The 24,802-nt window shown below is 48.0% G+C and overlaps 4 protein-coding genes across 12 annotated transcripts; 2 read left to right on the top strand and 2 right to left on the bottom strand.

Moving 5' to 3' along the window:
- Nucleotides 1–3,599: 3,599 nt before the first annotated feature.
- On the bottom strand, nucleotides 3,600–6,918 carry cox7a1 (cytochrome c oxidase subunit 7A1). The gene is made up of 4 exons (XM_011617639.2): nucleotides 6,774–6,918; nucleotides 4,478–4,564; nucleotides 4,169–4,253; nucleotides 3,600–3,765 (listed from the first exon to the last, which is right to left on the bottom strand). Exons 1-4 carry the CDS (start codon nucleotides 6,786–6,788, stop codon nucleotides 3,707–3,709), a joined length of 246 nt encoding a protein of 81 aa, XP_011615941.1. The 5' UTR covers nucleotides 6,789–6,918; the 3' UTR covers nucleotides 3,600–3,706.
- A 500-nt stretch (nucleotides 6,919–7,418) lies between these two features.
- rnaset2l (ribonuclease T2, like) lies at nucleotides 7,419–11,011 on the top strand. Of its 2 annotated transcripts, XM_029843574.1 has the most exons (9): nucleotides 7,419–7,571; nucleotides 9,172–9,395; nucleotides 9,466–9,533; nucleotides 9,615–9,672; nucleotides 9,760–9,827; nucleotides 9,956–10,069; nucleotides 10,439–10,487; nucleotides 10,589–10,663; nucleotides 10,755–11,011. In XM_029843574.1, coding segments are annotated over exons 1-9 (837 nt in total). In that variant the 5' UTR covers nucleotides 7,419–7,570; the 3' UTR covers nucleotides 10,935–11,011. The 2 variants fall into 2 exon arrangements, with proteins under 2 accessions (XP_029699434.1, XP_011615940.2); XM_011617638.2 differs by lacking the exon at nucleotides 7,419–7,571 and having other exon boundaries at nucleotides 9,154–9,395.
- Nucleotides 11,012–11,047: 36 nt separating this feature from the next.
- Nucleotides 11,048–22,382, bottom strand: LOC101064061 (transcription elongation factor SPT5). Of its 8 annotated transcripts, XM_029843572.1 has the most exons (31): nucleotides 22,224–22,382; nucleotides 21,936–22,040; nucleotides 21,406–21,562; nucleotides 21,260–21,328; nucleotides 20,909–20,914; nucleotides 18,994–19,005; nucleotides 18,834–18,903; nucleotides 18,538–18,606; nucleotides 18,264–18,329; nucleotides 18,148–18,178; nucleotides 17,971–18,039; nucleotides 17,446–17,697; nucleotides 17,276–17,365; nucleotides 17,134–17,204; nucleotides 16,889–16,994; nucleotides 16,725–16,815; nucleotides 16,454–16,590; nucleotides 16,185–16,340; nucleotides 15,958–16,104; nucleotides 15,740–15,886; nucleotides 15,534–15,659; nucleotides 15,367–15,451; nucleotides 15,180–15,290; nucleotides 14,999–15,101; nucleotides 14,775–14,902; nucleotides 13,398–13,503; nucleotides 13,165–13,323; nucleotides 12,880–13,048; nucleotides 11,723–11,920; nucleotides 11,401–11,496; nucleotides 11,048–11,331 (listed from the first exon to the last, which is right to left on the bottom strand). In XM_029843572.1, the coding sequence occupies exons 2-31, from the start codon at nucleotides 22,020–22,022 to the stop codon at nucleotides 11,191–11,193; spliced, it is 3,255 nt and encodes a 1,084-aa protein (XP_029699432.1). In that variant the 5' UTR covers nucleotides 22,023–22,040; nucleotides 22,224–22,382; the 3' UTR covers nucleotides 11,048–11,190. The 8 variants fall into 8 exon arrangements, with proteins under 8 accessions (XP_029699432.1, XP_003976693.1, XP_029699433.1 ...); XM_003976644.3 differs by lacking the exon at nucleotides 20,909–20,914; XM_029843573.1 differs by lacking the exons at nucleotides 18,994–19,005; nucleotides 20,909–20,914.
- Nucleotides 22,383–22,897: 515 nt separating this feature from the next.
- On the top strand, nucleotides 22,898–23,531 carry triap1 (TP53 regulated inhibitor of apoptosis 1). The gene has a single exon (XM_011617636.2). The coding sequence runs from the start codon at nucleotides 23,007–23,009 to the stop codon at nucleotides 23,229–23,231; it is 225 nt and encodes a 74-aa protein (XP_011615938.1). The 5' UTR covers nucleotides 22,898–23,006; the 3' UTR covers nucleotides 23,232–23,531.
- Nucleotides 23,532–24,802: the final 1,271 nt, after the last annotated feature.

The following is a 24,802-nucleotide window of genomic DNA, read 5'->3' as shown; positions in this document are numbered from 1 at the left end:
TCAACTGGAGAATCCTTCCTCTGTTTAACCTTTTGGGGTTTGAATAACTTGTGGACCCTTTTTCCAAACTTCCTCATCACACCAGTGGCAAAAAGAATCATGAAGTTAATAGAGAGGGACTTTGTGATGGTGTCAGGAGAGCCGGATAACACTGAGTCCAGCCCTTCTTTCACCTCTTCCTTGATCATGTCTGTTAGACTCCTCAGTGTGGCATCATCAGCATGATCTGGAATGTTCAAAGCTTCAGATAAACTCTCCGGCACTGATTCTTCCAAGCTTGACAGAACATCGCCTTTTAATTTTGGATCCTCTTGGACTGTTGTCGCTACGGCCGCAGTCACAGAACTTATCAGCTCTAAAACCAGATCTGCTAAAAGAATGCGAGTTGTGTCGTCAGGGGAACCCAAGGTCAACGAGTTCCACTGTTCAATTGTAATTCTCTCAAAAAATAAATTAATTGATGGACGAAGAGTGTCCGCTGTCAACGTGTCTCTCTGCATATTTGGGGGTTTTGTTCTTGTCTTTTAGATTCTATACTGAGTCTTCAGGTTAAAGTTTTACTCATAGGTCAAATAACTGCACATAAGTCAATAAAATAAATATGCAAAGTGTATTTAATATAAAATTATCATTCAAGCAACAAAGCAAATATAACCAAGGTTTTAATCAGCCTTTGATTTAAACTCATCAACAAAGCAAATATTACCAACATGTCACCTGTCTTTGATAGTTGTCTATTTTCACCCTTTATCCATTTGAGCCCAACATCACACACCTCTACAGGTGCCAGCTACATCCAAGGACCCTTTCCCAGGTCACTCATTGCTGAGAGAGGAATGAAGACCACGATCAGTAACTGCATTTTCCACATCTGTGGTCTCAACTGGAGAATCCTTCCTCTGTTTAACCTTTCAGGGCAAACTTCTTCATCACACCGGTGACAATAAAAATCATCGAATAAAGTGAACATAAGGTGGTGATTTTTTGAGGAGAAGCATTTCACCCAATCCTGACATAAGACTCTCCTTTAAATTTGGATCTTCTTGGATTGCTGTTAATATGGCGATCTGCTAACAGCATTTTAGTTATGTCTTCAGGAGAACCCAGTGTTATTAGGTTCTACCGTAATTCTTTCAAAAAATAAATAAACTGATGGACGGAGAGTGTCCACTGTCAACACCTGTCCAGAAATTGTCTTTTATGGTCTTGCTGCTTTTCATTTTGTATTAGGTTCCTCATTCATATGGTATTGTCAAAATTAAAATTAAAAATTTACTCAAATACACTGCAAAATGCTGAAGTATGTTTAAATATAGTTTACATTGATCAATTTACATTTAAGCAACATCATAGGAGTGAAGTTTATATCTCAAACATTAATAAATGTATTTGATCTTAGTCCTAGATCATTTCTTGACATGCATACTAATTTGTCCTGTTCACACCTTCTTGTTGCCTCCAAAATACTGTTCCAATTCAATATTTTATTCAAGAATTCATCATATGTGACTCATGTAGACTTGGTACAGCTAGGTATCCCACAATATATTTCACCTCAGCTAGTGGCAGTTGTGGGGAAAGTACCGTATTTTCACGACTATAAGGCGCACCTAATAGCCTAGAACTTTCTAAAAAATCGATGGTGCCCCTTTTAACCCGGTGCGCCTTTTATATGGATTACGGTAATATTGGTTAATCGCGGCTACCTTAGTCAGTAGACTTGGCCGAAGTAACAGCAGTAAGAACGATAAATAGGAATTCCAGTCCAGTCCCAAACCATTTCTGTGTGTAAAGACCCCAAAATGACTACTTGCAAGAGACACGCTTACGACGCAGAGTTCAAACTGAAGGCTATCAGTCACGTAATTGAACATGGAAATAGAGCAGCGGCAAGAGAATTTAACATTAACGAGTCAATGGTGCGGAAGTGGAGGAAGCAACAAGACGACCTGCGCCAGGTAAAGAAGACTCAACGGAGCTTCCGAGGAAACAAAGCGAGATGGCCACGGTTGGAGGACAAACTCAAACACTGGGTTGTTGAACAGAGAGCAGCAAGTAGAAGTGTCTCTACAGTCACATTCGAATGAAGGCACCAGCGCTAGGATGAGGAATAAACTGATAAAAGTGAGCTTCACTACCGCCCGGTAGCACTCACCTCCATCATTATGAAGTGCTTTGGGCGGCTGATCCTGGCACACCTGAAGGACTGCCTCCCACCCACGGTTAGGAGTAGCAGACACAAACTGAACCCCTAAAGGCAGAGACCAACACAACAGCCAAGGATGATCGACAAAAAGCTATACTGAAGGTTTAGTAGTGGTAATCTGCAGAAAACTCTTAAGCGGGGAAACTCAGGAAACACAACGGGGGCTCGGAAGGAAGGGACAGAGAGCTGGTCCATACAGGCTTCAGCTGAGAGACATGGAAAGTCGGGTGGATCTTTATGGACTCTGGCAAAGTCAAACGGACGGCAGAGGGATTTATGATACCCTCGATGGGGAAGGGTCCAATGAAGCAGGGAGAGATCTTATAGGATTTGTTGGCCAATGAGATAATCCAGGAAGGGAGGTTGGTATCCCACAGAGGCTTCAAAGGGGGACAATTCTGTCACGGAACAGGTGAGGGTGTTGTGGGCGTATTGCACCCAAGAAAGATGATGGGAATTTTATTATAATCCCGGACAAACCTGAGGTAGAAGTTGGCGAAACCCAGGAAGCATTGCAACTTCCTCAGGAATACCAGGATTGGCCACTCCACCACAGCTCTGATCTTCTCTGGGTCTGCCTTCATGCTACCATCCTGGATTATAAGGCCCAGGAAATCACACTTTTGAGCCTTGGCAATTTTTTTTCCAAGAAGGTCAAGGTCAAGAAGGTCTGGTCAAGACCTGCCACGACCCACATGCTCCTCCATGCTCTGGGAGAAAATCGAAATGTCATCAATGTACACAAACACAAAACGGTTGAGGGTTCAGAAGACGTCATTTACAAGGGCTTGAAACACATCTGGGGCGTTGGTGAATGTTTATGGCTGTGTGATAGAAAGCACCCTAACAAGCTATGTGACAGTCAGGCCCTGTAGCAGGTGGTGAAAACTGCCCAACACATCACAGGGACCCCACTTCCAGCCATCGAGGATGTCCAGAAGAAGCGCCGCCTGCATTGAATCCGTATCCGTAAGGACTCCTCCCACCCCGCTCATAGACTGTTCTCCCTCCTGCCCTCAGGTAGGCACTTCAGAACTCTAACCCTAATTGATCATTTGCACATTTCTTCTAGCTTTATGGAAATAGTCTCTGCACTTATAGTCTAAGACATTTAATGTACATACCCATCTGTGAAATCTGTTCATACGACAACCTGTAAATCACTGTAAAGTACTGTAACACTACAAGCGGCACATGACGTATTTATGACTTATTATATCTGCACTTACTGCTCCTGTTGCACTTCTGGTTAGATGCTAAACTGCATTTTGTTGCTTTGTACCTGTTCATGTGCAATAACAATAAAGTTGAACCTAATTTAATCTAATTATGATATTGAACGTTTCGAGGAAGCTCAACTTCAAACATCAAAAATTGACAATTCCAAATTGAATGCAGTTAAAATGCTTGAATCATTTTATTGAAAGTTTGACTCCCAGCAGATGATTTGACAGACGTCAGTGTGGCATGATGGCAGCGCATCTTCTCCATGTTTCACCTCTAAGCATTCTTCTGAGGTGCAGCGGCTAAGAGCAGCCAGTACAGAGAGTAGCATGTTCCTGCGGGAAGGAAGGAAACCTCTTAAAGTTGTAGCAGAGGACTGACCTCTTGACCTCTAACCCATCTGCCGCCCCTTTTAAAAAACAATCTGATTTACACACAATTCAAAATCTTCATAAAAAATGTTCAACATTGGTTCTAATGAAATTTTGGAGTTCTTATACATGAAGGCATTATGGTGATTGTTGCCTCCACCAAGGATGAGAGATCTTTTAAATGTTGCTCATGTTCCAGACAGGTGACACCTTGACTGCAGAGGGGGAAGGAAGTGATCTGCCCGTAGTTGAGATCATGCTAACCTTTTGTAATAGCTATGGTTGTACCCACTGATCAAGTAGTCCCTTTTGTTATTGAACCCAAACCACCCCCATCCTCTGATGAATAACTGATGGACTCTCTCACCTATGCCAGATAATATCATGGTAGCCCGGTAGAGCATCACGTCGCTGGTTCCTCCTTTAATGTGGACCGGTAACCCGTTGTCCTCCTGTAACCAGAGAAGTTGGGAAAAATGTGTCTCTGTTCCAGGGTCCAGGTGTCAGTTTAGTTCAGATCAGAATCTAATATCACAGTGTTCAATATTTCAATAATATCCCTACATGGCAGAAACTCTGACGCATCTGAACACCTGATTTTTCTTCATTGATCATGTGAACGTTATTCAAATAACCGGTTGAGAATCCTGCCCCTGCTAAAACTGGCTTTTGTTACCTGGAATAGCTTCTGGGCTTCGGGAACTTTGTTCCTCAGCTGTCTGGCAGAAGTGGTGAATGTTCTGCGGGCCAGGAATGCAGTTTTCTGGAAGCACAAGGGAGCGTCGACATACTGTACAAACAGCGCCCCCTCTGGCAACAGTGTTACAGAAACATTTTGATTTGATCTGAAAATGTGCGAAACATTTACTGATGTCAGCAGGCTGGCAGCTCTACAGGGCAGTGCTAGTTTTGTGAAACATGGCTGTGAATTAAGCACCATCTTCTTCACTTTTGTACTTGTCTAATCATTTCCACCTTTATCATGTCAGTAAGACACAAAAGTGGGGCGGTCCCATGTGGGCCAGCCAGAAGTGAAAGACGGAGCCGTCCCGTGAGGACAAGAAAACAAGAAGTGAGTGAGGCCGATTGTGTTTTTTATAGTTTTGTCACCAATTATTTGACAGTTGTTTATTTCAGGAAAAGAAAATCTGGCAATTTTCTGTCTGAGAAGAAAATAATAATAAAATAATAATAATAAAAATGTTGGCATATCATCAACTCAAGAACATTTGTCACTATTCAATTAACATCATATGAACTGAACCAAGAATTCTCACAAACGAACTTTTATTAAATTGTTTTATCATTTAAAACAAAACGGATCAGATGCAAGGTTTATTTCTGTATAAGGTAACCTGTCATGATTATAAAATGTGATTTTGTCATGTACGATGCAGGTCTAATACACGTTCCCTGGTCAGAGATGATGGGCTCTTCCTCATCCTCATCCTCACTACTGACACTCACCGATGCATCTGTCAAAAAATATACGCGACTAAAAACTTCGGCCAGGTGACCCCACAAGTGTTGAGGGTCAATCATAACGAGCGTAAATATATCGGCTTGGATAATGTGATCTATTACAGAGTCTAAAGCTCATCAAATGTTACTTCCTTATAAACCCAAAATGTGTGTAATTTTAAAGGAACCTTACAAATTCAATGCATTTATTCAATTACTTACTAAGTATCTTTATCCTTCCATGCTAACCTGAATCTGGTAACTTCATCAACTGTCGTGACTTCTTCACCAGAGCATAACAGCCAGGCCAGTTCTTGGGTTTAGGGTCTCGTTGGTGACTAGGGTGTGTTGGTGCCCGATCTGAACCCGATCGGATCCATATCGCTTCTGCTCCTGTGCCAGTTTGTCCAGTTTTACCACATGATTCCCCCCAGTGATCAGTGACAGCATTACTGAGTCCTAATGTGTGCCAGTCGATCTCTTTAAAGCAGGGGTGTCCAAACTTTTTGCAAAGAGGGCCAGGTTTGATAACGTGAAGATGCCCGGGGGCCAGTAGATCCTTCTGATGTTTTTTTAACCAGAAAGGTTACATGCAAATGTACACTATTATAACACAGTTTTCATTGTCACAATTCTCTTTATTTTTCAAATGGCAGTGTAACCAAATATAAGCCACTCAGGCAGACGTGAACAACTCTAAAAACACAATTCTGCCTTTAATTCATATCTGGAGAGTCAGATAACATTGAACACTGAACTGTATGGAATACCTTAAATTTCCATGAGTTTGATAAATGTAATGCAAAGTTGTCTGTTATCATTCAAGTTTAAAACAAGTAAATTTTGCTCTTGTCTTTTACAAGATCTACAAGAAAGGAGGAATTACATTTTAGTGATTTATTTATTCTGTTAGTGCCAGCGGGATAGTTTCAATAACTAATCAGAAGGTCACCCTGCAGTCCTGACACTGAATAAAGGTCAGAGGTCGACACAAGCACCAACTTAAACTGACCGCTGCAGGTGTCGCAGTTCAAATAACCCTAACCCTGTTTGTCTGTTTTATTCAGTACCTGCACCGACCAAAAGGTCAATCACCGGCCGACCCACGGGTCAATCACCGGCCGACCCAAGGGTCAATCACCGGCCGACCCACGGGTCAATCACCGGCCGACCCAAGGGTCAATCACCGGCCGACCTAAGGGTCAATCACCAGCCGGCCAAAAGGTCAATCACCAGCCGACCCAAGGGTCAATCACCGGCCGACCCAAGGGTCAATCACCAGCTGGCCAAAAGGTCAATCACCGGCCGACCCAAGGGTCAATCACCGGCCGACCTAAGGGTCAATCACCAGCCGGCCAAAAGGTCAATCACCAGCCGACCCAAGGGTCAATCACCGGCCGACCAAAAGGTCAATCACCGGCCGATCGATTAATTAATCAGCTGTGATGTTTGCAGCAGCTGCAGAAGAAGAAACTTCAGGATTAAAGAGAGAAAATAAAAGCCGTAGTTACCAGGAGCTGATTCATGTCTGCTGTCACCAGAGCGAGTGTGTGTGTGTGAGTGTGTGTGTGTGTGAGTGTGGGTGAGGGTGTGTGTGTGTGTGTGTGTGAGAGAGAGAGTGTGTGTGTGTGTGAGAGTGTGTGTGAGGGTGTGTGTGTGAGAGTGTGTGTGTGTGAGTGTGGGTGAGGGTGTGTGTGTGTGAGTGTGGGTGAGGGTGTGTGTGTGTGTGAGTGTGTGTGTGGGGGTGTGTGTGTGAGTGAGTGTGTGTGTGTGTGGGGGGGTGTGTGTGTGGGGGGTGTGTGTGTGAGTGTGTGTGTGTGAGTGTGTTGACCTGTTGTGCCTCATGGAAAGTGAGGACACGTATCTTGTTTCCAATGTTGAGGACAAACTGCAGCCGAGATTTAAAGAGACAGAAACTCACTAAAGATTTTATAAAGAAACTCACCTGTGTGTTTGTTGGAAACTCACCTGAGTGTTTGTTGGAAACTCACCTGAGTGTTTGTTGGAAACTCACCTGAGTGTTTGTTGGAAACACACCTGAGTGTTTGTTGGAAACACATGTGCAATATTTGATTATTGAGATCAGTTGTGAAATCCAATAATACTTTAGCTGTAAAAAGAAAAGGAAGTCGCACCACTTCCTTCGCAGGAGCGTGCCACCTGCTACACACCTGCGTCACTTCTCTCTTTCACTTCCTGCTGCAGCTTCAGAGGAACCTGAATCCTGTCAGAGCAGCTCTGCTTTCATCAGACGCAGGATCTGGACTCATTTGACGGTGATTTAACCCGAACCCTGACGACTCAAGAAAGTGAGTTTTAATTTGAAATTCTTCAGTTTGCAACTATTTTAAATATCGAGAGACGCGGCTGCTGGATCCCGTAACAGTGCTCCTCTCTGATTGGTCAGTGCTGCTGGATCCCGTAACAGTGCTCCTCTGATTGGTCAGTGTTGCTGGATCCCGTAACAGTGCTCCTCTCTGATTGGTCAGTGCTGCTGGATCCCGTAACAGTGCTCCTCTCTGATTGGTCAGTGTCACTGGATCCTGTAACAGTTCTCCTCTCTGATTGGTCAGTGCTGCTGGATCCCGTAACAGTGCTCCTCTGATTGGTCAGTGCTGCTGGATCCCGTAACAGTGCTCCTCTCTGATTGGTCAGTGCTGCTGGATCCCGTAACAGTGCTCTTCTCTGATTGGTCAGTGCTGCTGGATCCCGTAACAGTGCTCCTCTCTGATTGGTCAGTGCTGCTGGATCCCGTAACAGTGCTCCTCTCTGATTGGTCAGTGCTGCTGGATCCCGTAACAGTGCTCCTCTCTGATTGGTCAGTGTCACTGGATCCTGTAACAGTTCTCCTCTCTGATTGGTCAGTGCTGCTGGATCCCGTAACAGTGCTCCTCTGATTGGTCAGTGCTGCTGGATCCCGTAACAGTGCTCCTCTGATTGGTCAGTGCTGCTGGATCCCGTAACAGTGCTCCTCTCTGATTGGTCAGTGCTGCTGGATCCCGTAACAGTGCTCTTCTCTGATTGGTCAGTGTTGCTGGATCCCGTAACAGTGCTCCTCTCTGATTGGTCAGTGCTGCTGGATCCCGTAACAGTGCTCTTCTCTGATTGGTCAGTGCTGCTGGATCCCGTAACAGTGCTCCTCTCTGATTGGTCAGTGTCGCTGGATCCCGTAACAGTTCTCCTCTCTGATTGGTCAGTGTCACTGGATCCCGTAACAGTGCTCCTCTCTGATTGGTCAGTGCTGCTGGATCCCGTAACAGTGCTCCTCTGATTGGTCAGTGCTGCTGGATCCCGTAACAGTGCTCCTCTCTGATTGGTCAGTGCTGCTGGATCCCGTAACAGTGCTCTTCTCTGATTGGTCAGTGTTGCTGGATCCCGTAACAGTGCTCCTCTCTGATTGGTCAGTGCTGCTGGATCCCGTAACAGTGCTCTTCTCTGATTGGTCAGTGCTGCTGGATCCCGTAACAGTGCTCCTCTCTGATTGGTCAGTGTCACTGGATCCCGTAACAGTTCTCCTCTCTGATTGGTCAGTGTCACTGGATCCCGTAACAGTGCTCCTCTCTGATTGGTCAGTGCTGCTGGATCCCGTAACAGTGCTCTTCTCTGATTGGTCAGTGTTGCCGGATCCCGTAACAGTGCTCCTCTCTGATTGGTCAGTGTCACTGGATCCCGTAACAGTGCTCCTCTCTGATTGGTCAGTGTCACTGGATCCCGTAACAGTTCTCCTCTCTGATTGGTCAGTGCTGCTGGATCCCGTAACAGTGCTCTTCTCTGATTGGTCAGTGTCACTGGATCCCGTAACAGTGCTCCTCTCTGATTGGTCAGTGCTGCTGCATCCCATGACAGTGCTCTTCTCTGATTGGTCAGTGCTGCTGCATCCCATGACAGTGCTCTTCTCTGATTGGTCAGTGTTTCTGGACTGGTGGCTTGTTCCAAGGATGCAGAGCTCAGCGCTGCCCCTGTTGGTCAGTGTCAGTTCTGCAGCTCTGTTTCTGCTGCAGCTTCCTGACAACGCTGATGCTCAGGAAGTCCTGTTACAAGACTACAAATATGGCCGCTCCCAGGGGGACACAACATCATGCTCCTGGAGGTGCCTCTTGTTGACGCTGCAGTGGCCGGGAGCCTTTTGTCAGGTGATCAATGACCATTGTCACGCTAACGTAAGATACCAGGAGGGAACATGTTCCTGTTCTTCTTCCTCAGTCCCTGGGTGAAGGCCGTGTTTGCCAGATTCCTCCGAGCGTAAACCACTGGACTCTTCACGGCCTGTGGTAATTGTCTCTGGCACGTTAGTCACATGACCCCAGGTCACGATGGGCCTGCAAGAAACCAGCAGATCTCTTGTGTTGCAGGCCGGTGCGGGAGGACAGGTGCTGCGACTGTTGGCCCATGTTCCACTCAGACGTCCAGGTGAGTCGACTGTGGCATCGTCCGACGCAACGTGCGAACGCGAGCCGGCGCTGAAAGCTGATTGGCTGATGTGGTGCATGTTGGCAGGAGGTGGAAGCAGAGCTGTTGGTCCACTGGCCGTCCTTGCTGAGACACGATTCCAGCTTCCAGTTCTGGTGCGGCCTTACTCTGACACAGTATTAATCCGCCTGAGAAACTAGAAGCAATAGTTTAACAGACGTGATAACGACATGTGTGAGGTCGGTAACGTGGTCATGAAGCCGTGTCTGCGTGTGCACGACAGGAGGAACGAGTGGAGGAAACATGGCAGCTGTGCAGCGTGTGTGGAAGGAATCAACTCACCTCTCAGATACTTTCAGCTCTGCCTCAAACTACGACGGCAGTTTAACATTGACCAGTGAGAGAGCACACACACACACACACACCCACCCACACACACACCCACCCACACCCACACACCCCCCACCCCCACCCCACACACACCCACCCCCCCACACACCCCCCACACACACACACACCCACACACACACTCACACACACACACCCACCCCCCCACACACACCCACACACACACACTCACACACACCCACACACACACCCACCCACACCCACACACCCCCACCCCCACCCCCACACACACCCACCCCCCCCACACCCACCCACCCACACCCACCCCCACCCCCCCACACACCCACCCACACACACCCCCACCCCACACACAGGTGCTCATGGTCCTCAGGAAGTACGAGGGTGTGTTTGTGTGCAGGGTGCTGGAGGACGCCGGCATCACGCCGTCCTGTCATCGCACCTATAAGGTAACTCAGGGATGTTTGGTGAATGAGGAGGCAGGTGGGCGGAGTTCAGGCCGAGCCGACCACAGACGTGAGAGGCATCAGGACTTCCTCTTTGTGTCCAGGTGTCAGAGGTCCGACGGGTTCTGGTTCCACATGTGGGCGACATCCACGAGATCCAGTGTGTCAGAGACAAACAGGTGAGATGTTCAGGTCTTTAGTCCTTTGATCTTCACCTCCAAACAGGGTAGCGGGTTCTTTTGACCTTGACAGGGCCTCATGTCTCCTCAGGACAGAGAGGTTTGGTTTCAGATCAAGATCCCGTTGTCCAGAAACCTGACGGCCGGCTGCAGCCCTGCTGCTGACGCAGAGGCCGACTGGAGGTCCTCTGGTGGACACCCCTGCCCCCCCCAGGTCCCCTTCTTCTACCTGCCCATCAACCACGAGCAGCCGAAGGAGCCCTGCGGCTGATGGCGCTCCAACAGGACGCCCTCGAGGCCTCGCCGATGATGGCATTTCTCAGTTGATTAAAACACGTTTTGATCGATTTTCTTGCGTTTGTCCTTGAATGCAGAGCGGAAACGTGAATGTTTGACGTTTTATTGACATGTTTCTCTCCAGAAAAGCAAAAATTCTCAGCTACAGTTACAAAAGACGTGGTGAAACAAGGACAATGAATGGATCTGCTGAACATCTGACGCGCTAGGGATCGGCCCTTCGCCCTCTTTTAGTGCTCCAGGCGTCCCAGGAAACGCAGGTTCAGAATCTTCAGCTGGTCGTCCAGCTCCATCCGCACGATGCCGTCATCTCCGTCGATGCTCAGGAGGATCCCCGTGGCCTCTCTGTCCTCTCCCATGATCACCTTAACCTGAAAGATTCAGTTGGAAATGTCACTCATGGCGTTCCTCAGCGTCCGCAGCCATCGACGCCACCTTACCTTGTTGTTTTTGGTGGGAGTGACGGGTTCCAGGTGGTCCGAGCTGATGCTGACCACCTTCTCGCTCTCTTGCATGAATACGGAGCACATGCCCCCCTGGACGGGGAAAAGAGACTGAGTGCTGCCCCCTTGTGGCACAGTGGAACCCAACCATAAGGGTTTGAGTTTTCAGATATTTCACATTTAAAGTTGCAATGGAAAAATCTAATCACAACCCAAACCCTATTTCATGGTCCTGGACGGAGCTGGTTGCTAACGTTTGCTAGCTTTCACAGCTAATATTCCACCAGGTTTCACTAATCAGCCCTTAAGTGTGTTTTACCGTGACACTCCTGATAACACCGGTCTGTCCCATAAGGTCCATGAAAGAGTCCTTGACCCGGACCAAGATGTCGGTGGTCACCCAGTCACTGCTGCCCTGCTCAATGTTGGAGCCTGGGGTGTGAGGGTTGTACCCTCCAGGAGAGGGCGCTCCAGGCGTCATTGGACTGTAACCCACTGGACTCGGGCTTGGACTGGCCTGGAGACAAAAACGGATTCAGGCTGTCAAACATCGAGAGAATGTGCATTTTTATCAGGACCACTGCTAAGCGCTAACTGTGTGCTAAGCGCTAACTGTGTGCTAAGCGCTAACTGTGCTCATATTTAAGTCTCTGCACTCTCCTTTGGAACTTTCTCAAAACTGAAGGGGTAAAATGTTAGAGCCATACATCTGTGATACTTAATTCTATCAAGGCTGTGGAAGATTCATCGCTCTAATCAATATTTAATTAATGCCGCTAGTTATTTTAACACTCGTTAATTGCAATTTACTTTACTATATTCCAGTTACAGCAGCTGGAGGCAGAATATTAAGCACAACTAGTTTGGGGATTTGCTCCAACGGAAGCCCTAAACTAGTTGCCCTAAACTAATTGTATAGCACCAAACCAATCGGTTGAAAAGTCTGGACTTTGCTTCTACTTCCACACCACAAGTGTTCTCGTCTTCTGGCACTAACGCTTTGAAACTGCCCGGTGAATCACCAGGAGCCGGCCGGCCATGGCCACGGGAGACGGCGTACCTGATAGGCCACGGGAGACGGCGTACCTGATAGGCCACGGGAGACGGCGTACCTGATAGGCCACGGGAGACGGCGTACCTGATAGGCCACGGGAGACGGCGTACCTGATAGGCCACGGGAGACGGCGTACCTGATAGGCCACGGGAGACGGCGTACCTGATAGGCCACGGGAGACGGCGTACCTGATAGGCCACGGGAGACGGCGTACCTGATAGGCCACGGGAGACGGCGTACCTGATAGGCCACGGGAGACGGCGTACCTGATAGGCCACGGGAGACGGCGTACCTGATAGGCCACGGGAGACGGCGTACCTGATAGGCCACGGGAGACGGCGTACCTGATAGGCCACGGGAGACGGCGTACCTGATAGGCCACGGGAGACGGCGTACCTGATAGGCCACGGGAGACGGCGTACCTGATAGGCCATGGGAGACGGCGTCGGATGGTAGCTGGCGGGAGAGTGTGTGTTCTGGTAACCAACAGGTGAGGGCGCCACTTGGTGGTAGCTCTGAGGACTGGGACTAGGCTGATAGGAGCCCTGAGGGGAGGGGGCTGCATAGGGGGAGTACTGCTCTGTGTTATACCTGCACACACACACACACACGCACACACACACACACACACACACACACACACACACACACACACACGTTAAAGGTCTGGCAACAGAACGTCTGAGGCTGGAGGTGAGTCTACTCACATCGCTGGCGTTCCAGGAGTTTGGGGGTTGTACTGAGGGTTGACCTGTGGTGAGGGGACTTCTGGGTACCCCGGGGTCTGAGGGTTGGGGGTCCCGCCATAGCCTTGAGGCGAGGGGGAAGGCTCATCATCGTAGCCAAAGTCGTACTCTTCTTCATTTCTGAGTAAAACAAAGAAGTAACTACAGTGGTTCCACCCTGTGTGTGTGAGAGTGTGTGCGTGTGTGAGTCTCACCTGGAAGGTGTGTTGGGGTTGCTGGGATCCCAGGCTCCACTCTGACCTGGTGTCCTACTCCCATCATGCAGCGGGGTTTGAGAGCCATAATGAGGCGTACGGCTTCCTGTTAGGATGGTAGACAAGCGATGTGTGTTGAGTAGCTGTGGTCTGTCGAGGAGGAGCTAAAGACTGAAATCCATATTTCTCTACTGGCTCTCAAGAGCAGACAGACGGAGTTAGGGTTAGAGTTAGGGTTAGGGTAACTCTAACCCTAACTCTAACTCTAACCCTAACCCTAACTCTAACTCTAACTCTAACTCTAACCCTAACCCCTCTAACCCTAACCCTAACCCTAACCCTAACTCTAACTCTAACCCTAACTCTAACCCTAACTCTAACCCTAACTCTAACTCTAACCCTAACTCTAACTCTAACTCTAACTCTAACCCTAACCCTCTAACCCTAACCCTAACCCTAACTCTAACTCTAACCCTAACTCTAACCCTAACTCTAACTCTAACCCTAACCCTAACTCTAACTCTAACTCTAACTCTAACCTAACTCTAACTCTAACCCTAACCCTAACCCTCTAACCCTAACCCTAACCCTACTCTAACCCTAACTCTAACCCTAACTCTAACCCTAACTCTAACCCTAACCCTAACCCTAACTCTACCCTAACCCTAACTCTAACCCTAACCCTAACTCTAACTCTAACCCTAACTCTAACCCTAACTCTAAACTCTAACTCTAACCCTAACCCTAACTCTAACTCTAACTCTAACCCTAACCCTAAACTCTAACTCTAACCCTAACCTCTAACCCTAACCCTAACTCTAACCCTACCCTAACTCTAACTCTAACTCTAACCCTAACTCTAACTCTAACCCTAACTCTAACTCTAACTCTAACCCTAACTCTAACTCTAACTCTAACTCTAACCCTAACTCTAACTCTAACTCTAACCCTAACCCTCTAACCCTAACCCTACTCTAACCCTAACCCTAACTCGAACTCTAACCCTCTAACCCTAACTCTAACCCTAACCTCTAACCCAACCCTAACTCTAACCCTAACCCTAACTCTAACCCTAACCCTAACCCTAACCCTAACTCTAACCCTAACCCTAACTCTAACCCTAACTCTAACCCTAACTCTAACCCTAACTCTAACCCTAACCCTAACCCTAACTCTAACCCTAACCCTAACCCTAACTCTAACTCTAACCCTAACCCTAACCCTAACTCTAACCCTAACCCTAACTCTAACCCTAACTCTAACCCTAACTCTAATTCTAACTCTAACTCCAGCGCGGCCGCTCGCAGCGCGTCTGCTGTGAACGACACAATCATCCAGTGTGAAGGCGGCGAGTCGAAGGTGGTGACAGCGACTCACCATCGTGCAGCGGCGTCTGCGACCCGTACATGGGGGTCCTTGATCCGGTGCCGTACATGGGGGTCTGGGAGCCGTACATGGGGGTCCGACTGTGGGCGGAGGTCATTCCACTGTGTCTCTTTGCTCCCCTACAGAGAAGGTGGTGGAGCAGGAGGATTATTGATAACCAAGAGCCAATCAGCTTGGATGAAAACTGCAGCAGGGTGAGGCGCCTGAGGACGCACATGGTCGTCAGCCGCTGCCGGTCCACGGAGATGGTCTGGCAGGTGGAGTGAAGCTCCACTCGGGCCGTGGACTCTGTGGCGTCCTTCACCACTCCGATGTAACCTGGGACAGCAGGAAACGGCATCACTTTTGGTTTAAGGGGGCGGGAGGTCACATGACTGTGCTTCCTGCCACTCTGACCTTTGTAGGGACCCTGAGAGATGCGAACCGTCTGACCAATCAGCTCATTGTCCCGTCGTCCCCTCCCACGCCACATCCCGCCTCCTCCTCCACCCCCTCTTTGAGGAGCCCCTGCAGAAGGAGCCCGGACACGTTGGAGCCACACTTGCTTTCTCCACACTGACAGACAGGAACATTTCTGACCCACCTCCCCCGCCGTGGTGCATGGGGCTGCTGATCCGAGGACTCATTGGAGCGAAACCCCCCACCGTGAAGTTGGTGACGTCTCTGGGCTGAAGGAGGACACGAGACGAGCGTTACAACACGTGGAGCAGGAACTGGACTCACATGAGACGCAGCCAGCGAGACACCCACCTTGGACCCGCCCGCCAACACCAGGTGTCGAGTCTTACACACAAACATGCCGCCGTTTTCCACTAACTTTTTACAGTGGAGGAAGGCAAAGCCTCGGAACAGGTGGCGGATCTCCCCCTCACGACCCTGTGGGAGGAAGGGACGCAGGAAGTGACATCGACAAACAGGAAGTGTGAGAGAGAAAGGAAGAGTGGGGATGCTCTCACCGAGTGCGGCCCGTCGATCACCTTGACGATGTCTTTGACGTGGATGTTGTTCTGCTCCGAGTCCAAGGCCACGGCGAAGCGGTTGTCCTTCCTGCGGTTCACTGCTTGATGGCGGACGGTCAGAACCTTCCCGTGCATGTTCAGCACCTGGGACATTGACGGTCCACGTTACAGGATTCAGCTTTATCTGAGGGGCTGTCTTGGGAATCGGGCATCACCTGAAACGTCTCCCTCTCCAGCCGGACAATGACTCCAACTGTCTGCGGATCCAGCTGAACCAGCTCGCCCCACTCGTGCTGCCCGCCGGCGTCCACGCCCGACGCCGTCTCAGAGCAGAGCTGCAGGTCTCTGGGCAGCACCTTCAACTGGAGACATGGCGCGGACGGTAATTACGCTGCCGACAACACGGCGTGAGGGCGGGCGGAGGAGCGGCTGCAACAAATACCTCGTGCATGGTGAGGTCAGAAAACAGGATGACGAAGTTCTCCTCCACCCTGACGATGAGGCCCGTGTCGCCCTCGTAGCGCCCAGCAATCACCTTCACGTGGTCGCCCATCCGGAAGTATTTCCTCAGCTCATGAGCGGGAAACTCCAGAGGGTCCTGAACACACGCACGCACGCACGCACGCACACACACACACACACACGCCATCATTGGTGTTATGTGCTAATATTAGTTTTGCTGCTACTTTAACCTCATTGGTCAGGATTTACCTTCAGGTCCTCGTGTTTGGGCATGATGGTGATCTTGTTGCCGTCCACACTCAGGATTTTCCCCTGCAGGTTGATCAACTCTCCCTCACACACCTCCACATTGTCTCCAGCCTGCAGGTTGTGTTCTCGCTCTTTACCTGCAGCCACAGATGCATTTCTCACCCTTTGCCATCGCACAACTGTTGCCAGTGTGTATTTATGCAGCAGCAGCGCCCCCGTTGGGACCCTGCAGGTATCGTCTCCAGGTGAGCGTGGAGCATGTGGAGCTCACCTGACTCTGTGACCACCTCTAAGTCGAGCCCTTCTGGCTGGTCCTCAAACTTCTCCAGCTCTGACAGGGTGGGCTTTACTCCGTCTGTGATCTGAAAGAGCAGAACTGAAAGTGAATCCGGTGAGGAGCCTCTCAGCCAACATCTCGCCACTCCAACCACTCACCACAGCTGACATGGCAAAACTCTTAAACAGGAAACCTTTGCGGCTGTAACGGTTTCCCTCGAAGATCATGAAGTCTCCGTCATGGCTCACCTCCCCACCTAGAGACCTGGGAATCAAAGTTACCGAGCAGCGCTGCCAATTATTCATCCGAGTCTCCAGACAGCTGCTTATTAGTTCAAATGAAATGGTTCCGATTCAGCGGGAAATGTGCTGAAGGGTCCACATGGACGTGCTCGTGGTCGTACCTGATCTTCTCTGCATCGAACAGCCTCTGACCAGGCCTCTTGAACTTCTTTCTCTTGGCAAACCAGTCTTTCTAGAAACAGACTCACAGGTGTAAACGACCCATGACCGCGGTCGACCTTCAGCACCGTCTGTCAATCCTACCAGGCTCATCTTGGCCTTGATCCGGTCCAGGTCGATCCGCGGGATCATCTTCAGGGAGATGGTGTTCTGGCTTGGCTCCACATAATCCACCTGAACAGAACAGGTTTAGATCATGAGTAGGAGACTCCTCCCACCTGATCCCACGCCGGGACCGTTCTGCTCATCGGTACCTGAGCGATGTCATCCTTGTACAGGCCTCTCTTGAGTCGGACCCAGGATTTAGGCTTCAGGTTAGTGACCTCTTTGACCACCTTCAGGACATCAGTCATCTCCTTGATGGGAACCATCTGCTGGTTCCACAGACCCATTCTCAGATTCCCGATTCCCTCAATCGCCGACTTGACGTGCGTCTGTTTGTATGCCTCCACGTAGATGTAACCTTTGACGTGATCGGGGGCCACCACGGACTTGATCTGCAGTGGCTGTGGAGAGAGGAGCAGTGGGAGGAGTCAGGACTTACCCGCCAATCAGCAGAAAACCAAATACTCAAACAACAAAACACCGACCGACTGAAGCAAAAACTAGAAAACCAGTGTTCCAGACCTGCCACGATTAAATATGTCTGGGACACTTCACACCTGCCCTAAAGTCTACAGCACCACCTCTGAATCACTCAGGCTCCACCACACTGATCTGAGTCCATTGGAGAAGCAAGAAAAACACCAATTAATAATTAATAAACTGGAGCTTCTTACTGTATCAGTGAACTGGTAGGCGATGAACTTCCTCATCAACGCGATGGCCGTCGCCCGTTCCTCCCCAATCTGAGTGGACAGAGATGTTCAGTAGATATGGGGGGTAGCAGAGGGGGTAGGAGAGAGGGGAGGGGAGGGGAGGGGGTGGGAGGTAGGAGAGAGAGGGAGAAGACACACCTTACATTTGACCGTCCATAGGTTGGGATCTCTGCAGATGACAAACACAAAGGTTTAGATGCAGTTGTGACAGTGACCCACGGGCTGATCTGATTGGTGGACGAGGTGTCACCTACTTGACTCCAGGAAGTAGCTGCTGCTGGGTGATGTCATCAGACAGCTCCTCAGAGCCTCCGGAGTAACTGCACAAGACAGAGGAAACATCATCAGGTCGTAGAGTCCAAAGGATCCGAATATAAAGCTTCAATAATCAGCATTTTAACAATGTCAGCTGAAATAAAGATGTAATAAAGAAATAAAGATGTGGAGTTTGCAGCATCCTTGTATAGATCCATCTAAGAAAAGCAGAAACCAGGACAGACAGAAAAGTGGAGCCACAGAAAGACTCACTGCTCGCCTCCAGGTGTCTTGGCATATTTCCTCATGTAGTATTCCCCCAACGCCTCCTCCCTGGAGTCCCTGGAAAACACACACACACACACACACACACACATCAGCCAACACATCGCTGCTGCATCACACACACACACAGGAAGTGGCGTTGTTGTGCAGCAGCTGGTTCTTCAACAGTTTCCAAGGATGAGCAGAACATAAAAGAGGCTGACTCGGTTTTTGTTCCCATGGCAACAGAGTCTGATTAAATCGTAGAACGCTCTGCACCAACTTCCTGGATCAGGACAGTTTACCTCCAGAGGTTCTGCAGCCGCCTGGATCCAGAGTGATCTTCATCCAGAGCCATGTGCTCAATGTTGGACACTGACAGGAACAGGAAGTGATGAAATCAGGATTAGAATCTGGACGTAAAAGATACAAATGATGAAAACAGATAAAGGGAATAAGACTCACCTTCAGCCTCTTCTGCTCGGAACAACCAGTGACACAGAAATACCAGAGGAGAGAGAGAAGATGAGAAAGTGAGGAAATGGAGGGATGAGGAGGAACATGTCATGAGAGCACCACAGAACATGATGGGAGAACGACCACAATGATGTTCAAACACAAGAGCGATGGGCTGATCCAGCAGAAACAAAGCCAGCACACTGGTTCTGCTTCTGCTCTGATGAACTGAAGCCACACATCATGCGTCCGCCGGAGGGTCATTAGGTCGTGTTCCCCTACTGCTCCCATGGGGAAGAGAGGAGCTCCGTTTAGGCTCCCACCATCTGATGGGCTCTACCAGATGTGTGATCGGGCGTCAGGGCGCCGATCCCATCAATGACGTCGTCATCTTTGGAAACTTCCCCGATGTTCTCCTATAGATTGAGCTCTGTCTCCTATAGATTGTGCTCTGTCTCCTATAGATTGTGCTCTGTCTCCTATAGATTGAGCTCTGTCTCCTATAGATTGAGCTCTGTCTCCTATAGCTTGAGCTCTGTCTCCTATAGCTTGTGCTCTGTCTCCTATAGATTGTGCTCTGTCTCCTATAGATTGAGCTCTGTCTCCTATAGATTGAGCTCTGTCTCCTATAGATTGTGCTCTGTCTCCTATAGCTTGAGCTCTGTCTCCTATAGCTTGAGCTCTGTCTCCTATAGCTTGAGCTCTGTCTCCTATAGATTGTGCTCTGTCTCCTATAGATTGAGCTCTGTCTCCTATAGCTTGAGCTCTGTCTCCTATAGCTTGTGCTCTGTCTCCTATAGCTTGAGCTCTGTCTCCTATAGATTGTGCTCTGTCTCCTATAGCTTGAGCTCTGTCTCCTATAGATTGTGCTCTGTCTCCTATAGATTGAGCTCTGTCTCCTATAGCTTGAGCTCTGTCTCCTATAGATTGAGCTCTGTCTCCTATAGATTGAGCTCTGTCTCCTATAGATTGAGCTCTGTCTCCTATAGATTGAGCTCTGTCTCCTATAGCTTGAGCTCTGTCTCCTATAGATTGTGCTCTGTCTCCTATAGCTTGAGCTCTGTCTCCTATAGCTTGAGCTCTGTCTCCTATAGCTTGAGCTCTGTCTCCTATAGATTGTGCTCTGTCTCCTATATTTCCGTTATCTCTCCTGGTCTTTGGGTCTGTCTGGCCAGTCTTGAAGAGGTCATTGATGTTTAACATCATCATCTCAGGCACTTTGTTGCAAATAAAAAGAGCTTAAGAATATTTGGGGGTCCTGAGTAAACAGAACATGGGTTAGTTAAATGAGATGAGGTTCCCTCGGGTGATGGCTCATCAGTTAGTCTAAACTGGCCAATCACCGACCGGCCCAAACACCCTGACTGGGTCTACAGCAGCAACAGGTGCTGCGGGGGGGTTCTCCAGAGAGAGGACCAGTGCTCGGCCTGAAGAAGAGCCAGTCCGTCTTATTAAAAACAGGATAAAGTCGTTTTCAACACCAGCATCACACCACTGATAAACTTGTCCCAGCTGCATTTTTCTAATTTAAAAAAGATTTTTGATTTCCTGTCGTTCTAGACTATCGTCAGGACTGATGAGGATGATGATGATGATGAAGAATATGGAAATAACTCATTAGTTCTGTTAGTTGAAAACTACCTGTAAAAATCAGCCTCATCGCTGCATCTGTATGGTCGTTAATATGGTAAGGTCGTCTGGTTTCACAAATGAGCACCAAACAACACTTGGCTCTTAATTTTTGGTTCAATTGTTAATTGCAGGAAATGAAACTGGTGGATAAACTTGAGGGACATTTTGTCATGTCTGGATTTGTGACTTGCTGCCCTTTTTTGTGGAATTTTTATGGAATTCCATCCCAGACGTAGGACGGTGACGCGTGGCCGGCGTCAGACATGTGATGACGACATGAGAGGAGAATTACCGTTAACTGAAGAGGACAGGCATGACGGAGAGAAACAGTGATAAAAGAGAAGTCAGAGAGAAATGTAAAGTCCAAAACCACCATCAACGTTTAAAACCCGTTCAGAGGCTGATAACATCGCTGAGCTTTTTTACTTCTGCATAAATCAGTACAAAGTGGTTGGTGTTTGTCCACACGGGTCCGTTGCTGTTGACTGAGCGGCACAAAAGATTATCTGAGCTTGAATACACCACAGTAAATTCTGCCCTGTTGTCTGAAACAACCTCCGGCTAGTTAGCGAAGCTGGTGCGGACTGGATTCAAAGAAGAGACAGCTGATTTGTTACTACTAAAAAGTAAAGTAAAACCTCACCTTTCTCCAGGATGTCTTCAGCACCTTCCTCCCACTGATCCTCCTCATCTTCATACTCATCATCCACATCTACAACGTAAAAGAATAACTGAATAGGACGCAGCCCACCTCTTTACAGGAAAAGGGAATAATGGATGTGTCTTCACCAGCTTCGTCCAGGATGAACCCCCCGTGCCTGGGCTTCTTCCTTGGACGATCATCATCCTCCTCTTCCTCCTCTTCATCATACTCCTCTTCGTCGTCCAGGTCCTCCCCCTCTTCCTCGGCTACCTTGTCACTGCCCACAGGACTAGCGGTCTCCTCCTGGTAACATTCAAAAGAATCTTCTTCTTACCCAGCGCTCAAGCATTAAAATGTTCATTTCAAAATGGATCTTCACAAACTCATGCTTAATAACCTACGCTAATACAATATCTAATGAGTAACTAATATTTAGTAATAACTTATTGTAAAATAAGATTAAAAATAATTAAATAACTAGTTTAAAAGGCAGAAAATGATGGGAATGATTAGGGCAGTATTCATAGGAGTAAAAGCACTGTTCGGACAGTGATCTTAACCCTCTGTTGCTGGTCATCTCCGGTGGTTAACGTCGGTCACTGGGGCCCATTTTAACACTTTAATCTGCTTGTTTATATTAGCGCAGTTAGCATCTTCGAATGAACGGCTAGCTTACCTCGTTTTCCTCCACCTCCTCGGCCTCCCCATCACTGCTGCGCTCGCTCTGGTTGTCAGAAAAGTCACTGTCCTCACTGTCTGACATATCTCAGCCTCGGGTTGACTGCGACAGAACCACCCACGTTATTTTTATTGAAGCCAAGTGGACCAGCTAACATTCGGCTAACAGCTACACCAAAATACAGGCCATAACAATGACGGCGCCTTACACACAGGCTAACGTGGGACTTTGGTTAAAGGTAGCTGAGAAAACAGCTTAGATTATTATTATCTTCTTTCTACCCACCTGTCCCAACTTCCGTCTGGACTTTATGTCGCGGTAAATGATGGAAATTTGTAAAATAGGTGGGTTCGTTTTGATTAGTCCAGTGCGTCTTTCGTCTTCCTGGTGTAACGCGAGATTTCAAACGGCCAAACTATTGTCCCGCGAGATTTGGGCAAAAGGCGGGACACAAGTAAAGTAAGAAGCCTCACTCCGCCAGAAAACAAAAAACTCACCAACAGACAAAATTCCAGTTTCAAATGTTTTTGAGGTTAATATTTTTTTTATTAAGGCATTTTACTGTATGTCTGTAAGATATACATTGCATCCAGCAAGAACTGGACTGTTGGTTGTCTTCAGTACTTAGTGCGTAGGTCCACACGCTGTTGATTCATTTGAGGGTAACGGGAATTTATTAAAATAAAATCAAAGGTTTGGCGTTTTCACACAGGCACAAGAAAATAACAAAATTTACCAGTATTTTTTTGTTTTATTATAAATGTTACAAAATAAATTAGGTCTGTTTTTAGTTCCGTTTATTTGGTGCATTTTAGTTTATCAACGTGCCTGTTAATTTTTTAATCTGTACGTTCCCGATTTCGGGAAACAATTCGGGACCTCGAGACCTCTTCTCCACTAAAGAAAATTCTACTGGACCTTCTTTAGTGGAGAAGAGGTCCCGAGGTCTGGAATTGTTTCCCGAGTGAGAGCTCTGTGTCCTATAGCATCTCTGCAGGGCCCGGCGCTGAAGCCGCAGATCCTCCAACGTTCCGCCTCGTCGTCTCCGTTTCTGCCCGGTCGTCGGAGATGAACAGCGTCGGCGAAGCGTGTACCGACCTGAAGCGGGAGTACGACCAGTGTTTTAACCGCTGGTTCGCCGAGAAGTTCCTGAAGGGCGACCGCAGCGGTGACCCGTGCACCGACAGCTTCCGGAAGTACCAACACTGCGTGCAGAAGGCCATCAAGGAGAAGGACATACCGATCGAGGGGGTGGACTTCATGGGCCCCAACAAAGACAAACCCGAGGGCTGATCGAGAGCAGGCTCATCGGGATCACACCTCATACTGGCCGCGGAGCGCGTGTACGAGGCGGGGGCGCCCGCAGAGCGACCCGAGAGGCAGAGTCGATGGGTTTGGGACTGGACCTCTGCGGCCTTGAAATAAGAAATATGAAGATAAAGAGACTTTGTGACGACATTTGGACGTTTTCTCCACTTACAGATTTCATGAACTTTCTGATGAATCATTTGTTTATGAAATAATTTGGTTGCCTGGCTGAAATAATGCAAAATAATAAAATAATAATAAAACCTTTTTATTATTCAATGCAATTCAATCATCTTTTATCAGATTCAACCTTTTTGGTCTTCTGAATCTTTCAGAATGTGGATCATTTTTTCTCCATTTGGATTCATCTATATTTATAATGGGGAAAAGCTGCATTAAATGTCTGATTGGTGACCCATTAACAGTTGGTTGTGGGGTCACGTGTGTCCCTATAGTGATGCTCCAGAGCAGAAGAGACTAATGTCAGAAATATGTCACCGTCGACTCCAATAACAGGTCAAATTCAATCACTTTTCAGGTCTGACACAGCTGGACTCTGCAGGAAGAGCGGAAAGAAACTAGTGTGGCGTTAAGCTCATTGGGTTGCTCCTGGGTTAGTTAGGGTTAGGCTCAGTTAGGGTTAGGCTCAGGTAGGGTTAGGCTCAGGTAGGGTTAGTTAGGGTTAGGCTCAGGTAGGGTTAGTTAGGGTTAGGCTCAGTTAGGGTTAGGCTCAGGTAGGGTTAGTTAGGGTCAGTTAGGGTTAGGCTCAGTTAGGGTTAGGCTCGGTTAGGGTCAGTTAGGGTTAGGGTCAGTTAGGGTTAGTTAGGGTCAGTTAGGGTTAGGGTCAGTTAGGGTTAGGGTTAGGCTCAGTTAGGGTTAGTTAGGGTCAGTTAGGGTTAGGCTCAGTTAGGGTTAGTTAGGGTCAGTTAGGGTTAGGCTCCTGGTCCTGGTTGCTTTAGGATGCTTCCAAACAGATGTGAAGACAAAGTGGTGAACACAAACAATCAGTAAATGGTTCGTGCTCAGTAAAGCTACATCGTTGAGGACTAGTTCAAATAGAAAAGGCTGCTGTATCTGCTCTGTTGCTCTCAACACCTGTAAAAACATCTGGCATTTCTGAAGCTGCTTCTCTGCTGCGGTTCAACATGTGTCGCCCAGCTGCTGTTTCCTCCAGACACAGAGTGGGTGAAGAAATGATTCAACCTAAAAAGGCATGTTTATTCTTCAGCATGCTGTAAAAACTGGGATTGGGATTTATTAACAATTAATTAAAAAATTAACATAATGTATACATCATAAAAAAGACTGCAGTTGTGAATCAAACTGAGCTAAATTGAACAAATGTAAATGAATTGTTGATTGAAACTAATACTAAGTTTTGTTTGAATAAAATCAGCTAAAAACCACTGCGTACATTTTAATAATATTTTATGAGCAAGGCCAAATATGCAAAAAAAAATTGATCAATTCTACTAGCTGGGAGGTTTTTGGTTTTAATCACTTTTTTTTTACAGCCCAGTGCATTTTGGGTCACTTCCCGCCACATGGACGTTATT

This window comes from Takifugu rubripes, chromosome 11 (genome assembly GCF_901000725.2).
Source record: "Takifugu rubripes chromosome 11, fTakRub1.2, whole genome shotgun sequence".
NCBI lineage: Eukaryota > Metazoa > Chordata > Actinopteri > Tetraodontiformes > Tetraodontidae > Takifugu > Takifugu rubripes.
The sequence above is the reverse complement of the archived record's forward strand: the minus strand, read 5'-3'. Positions and strand labels throughout refer to the sequence as shown.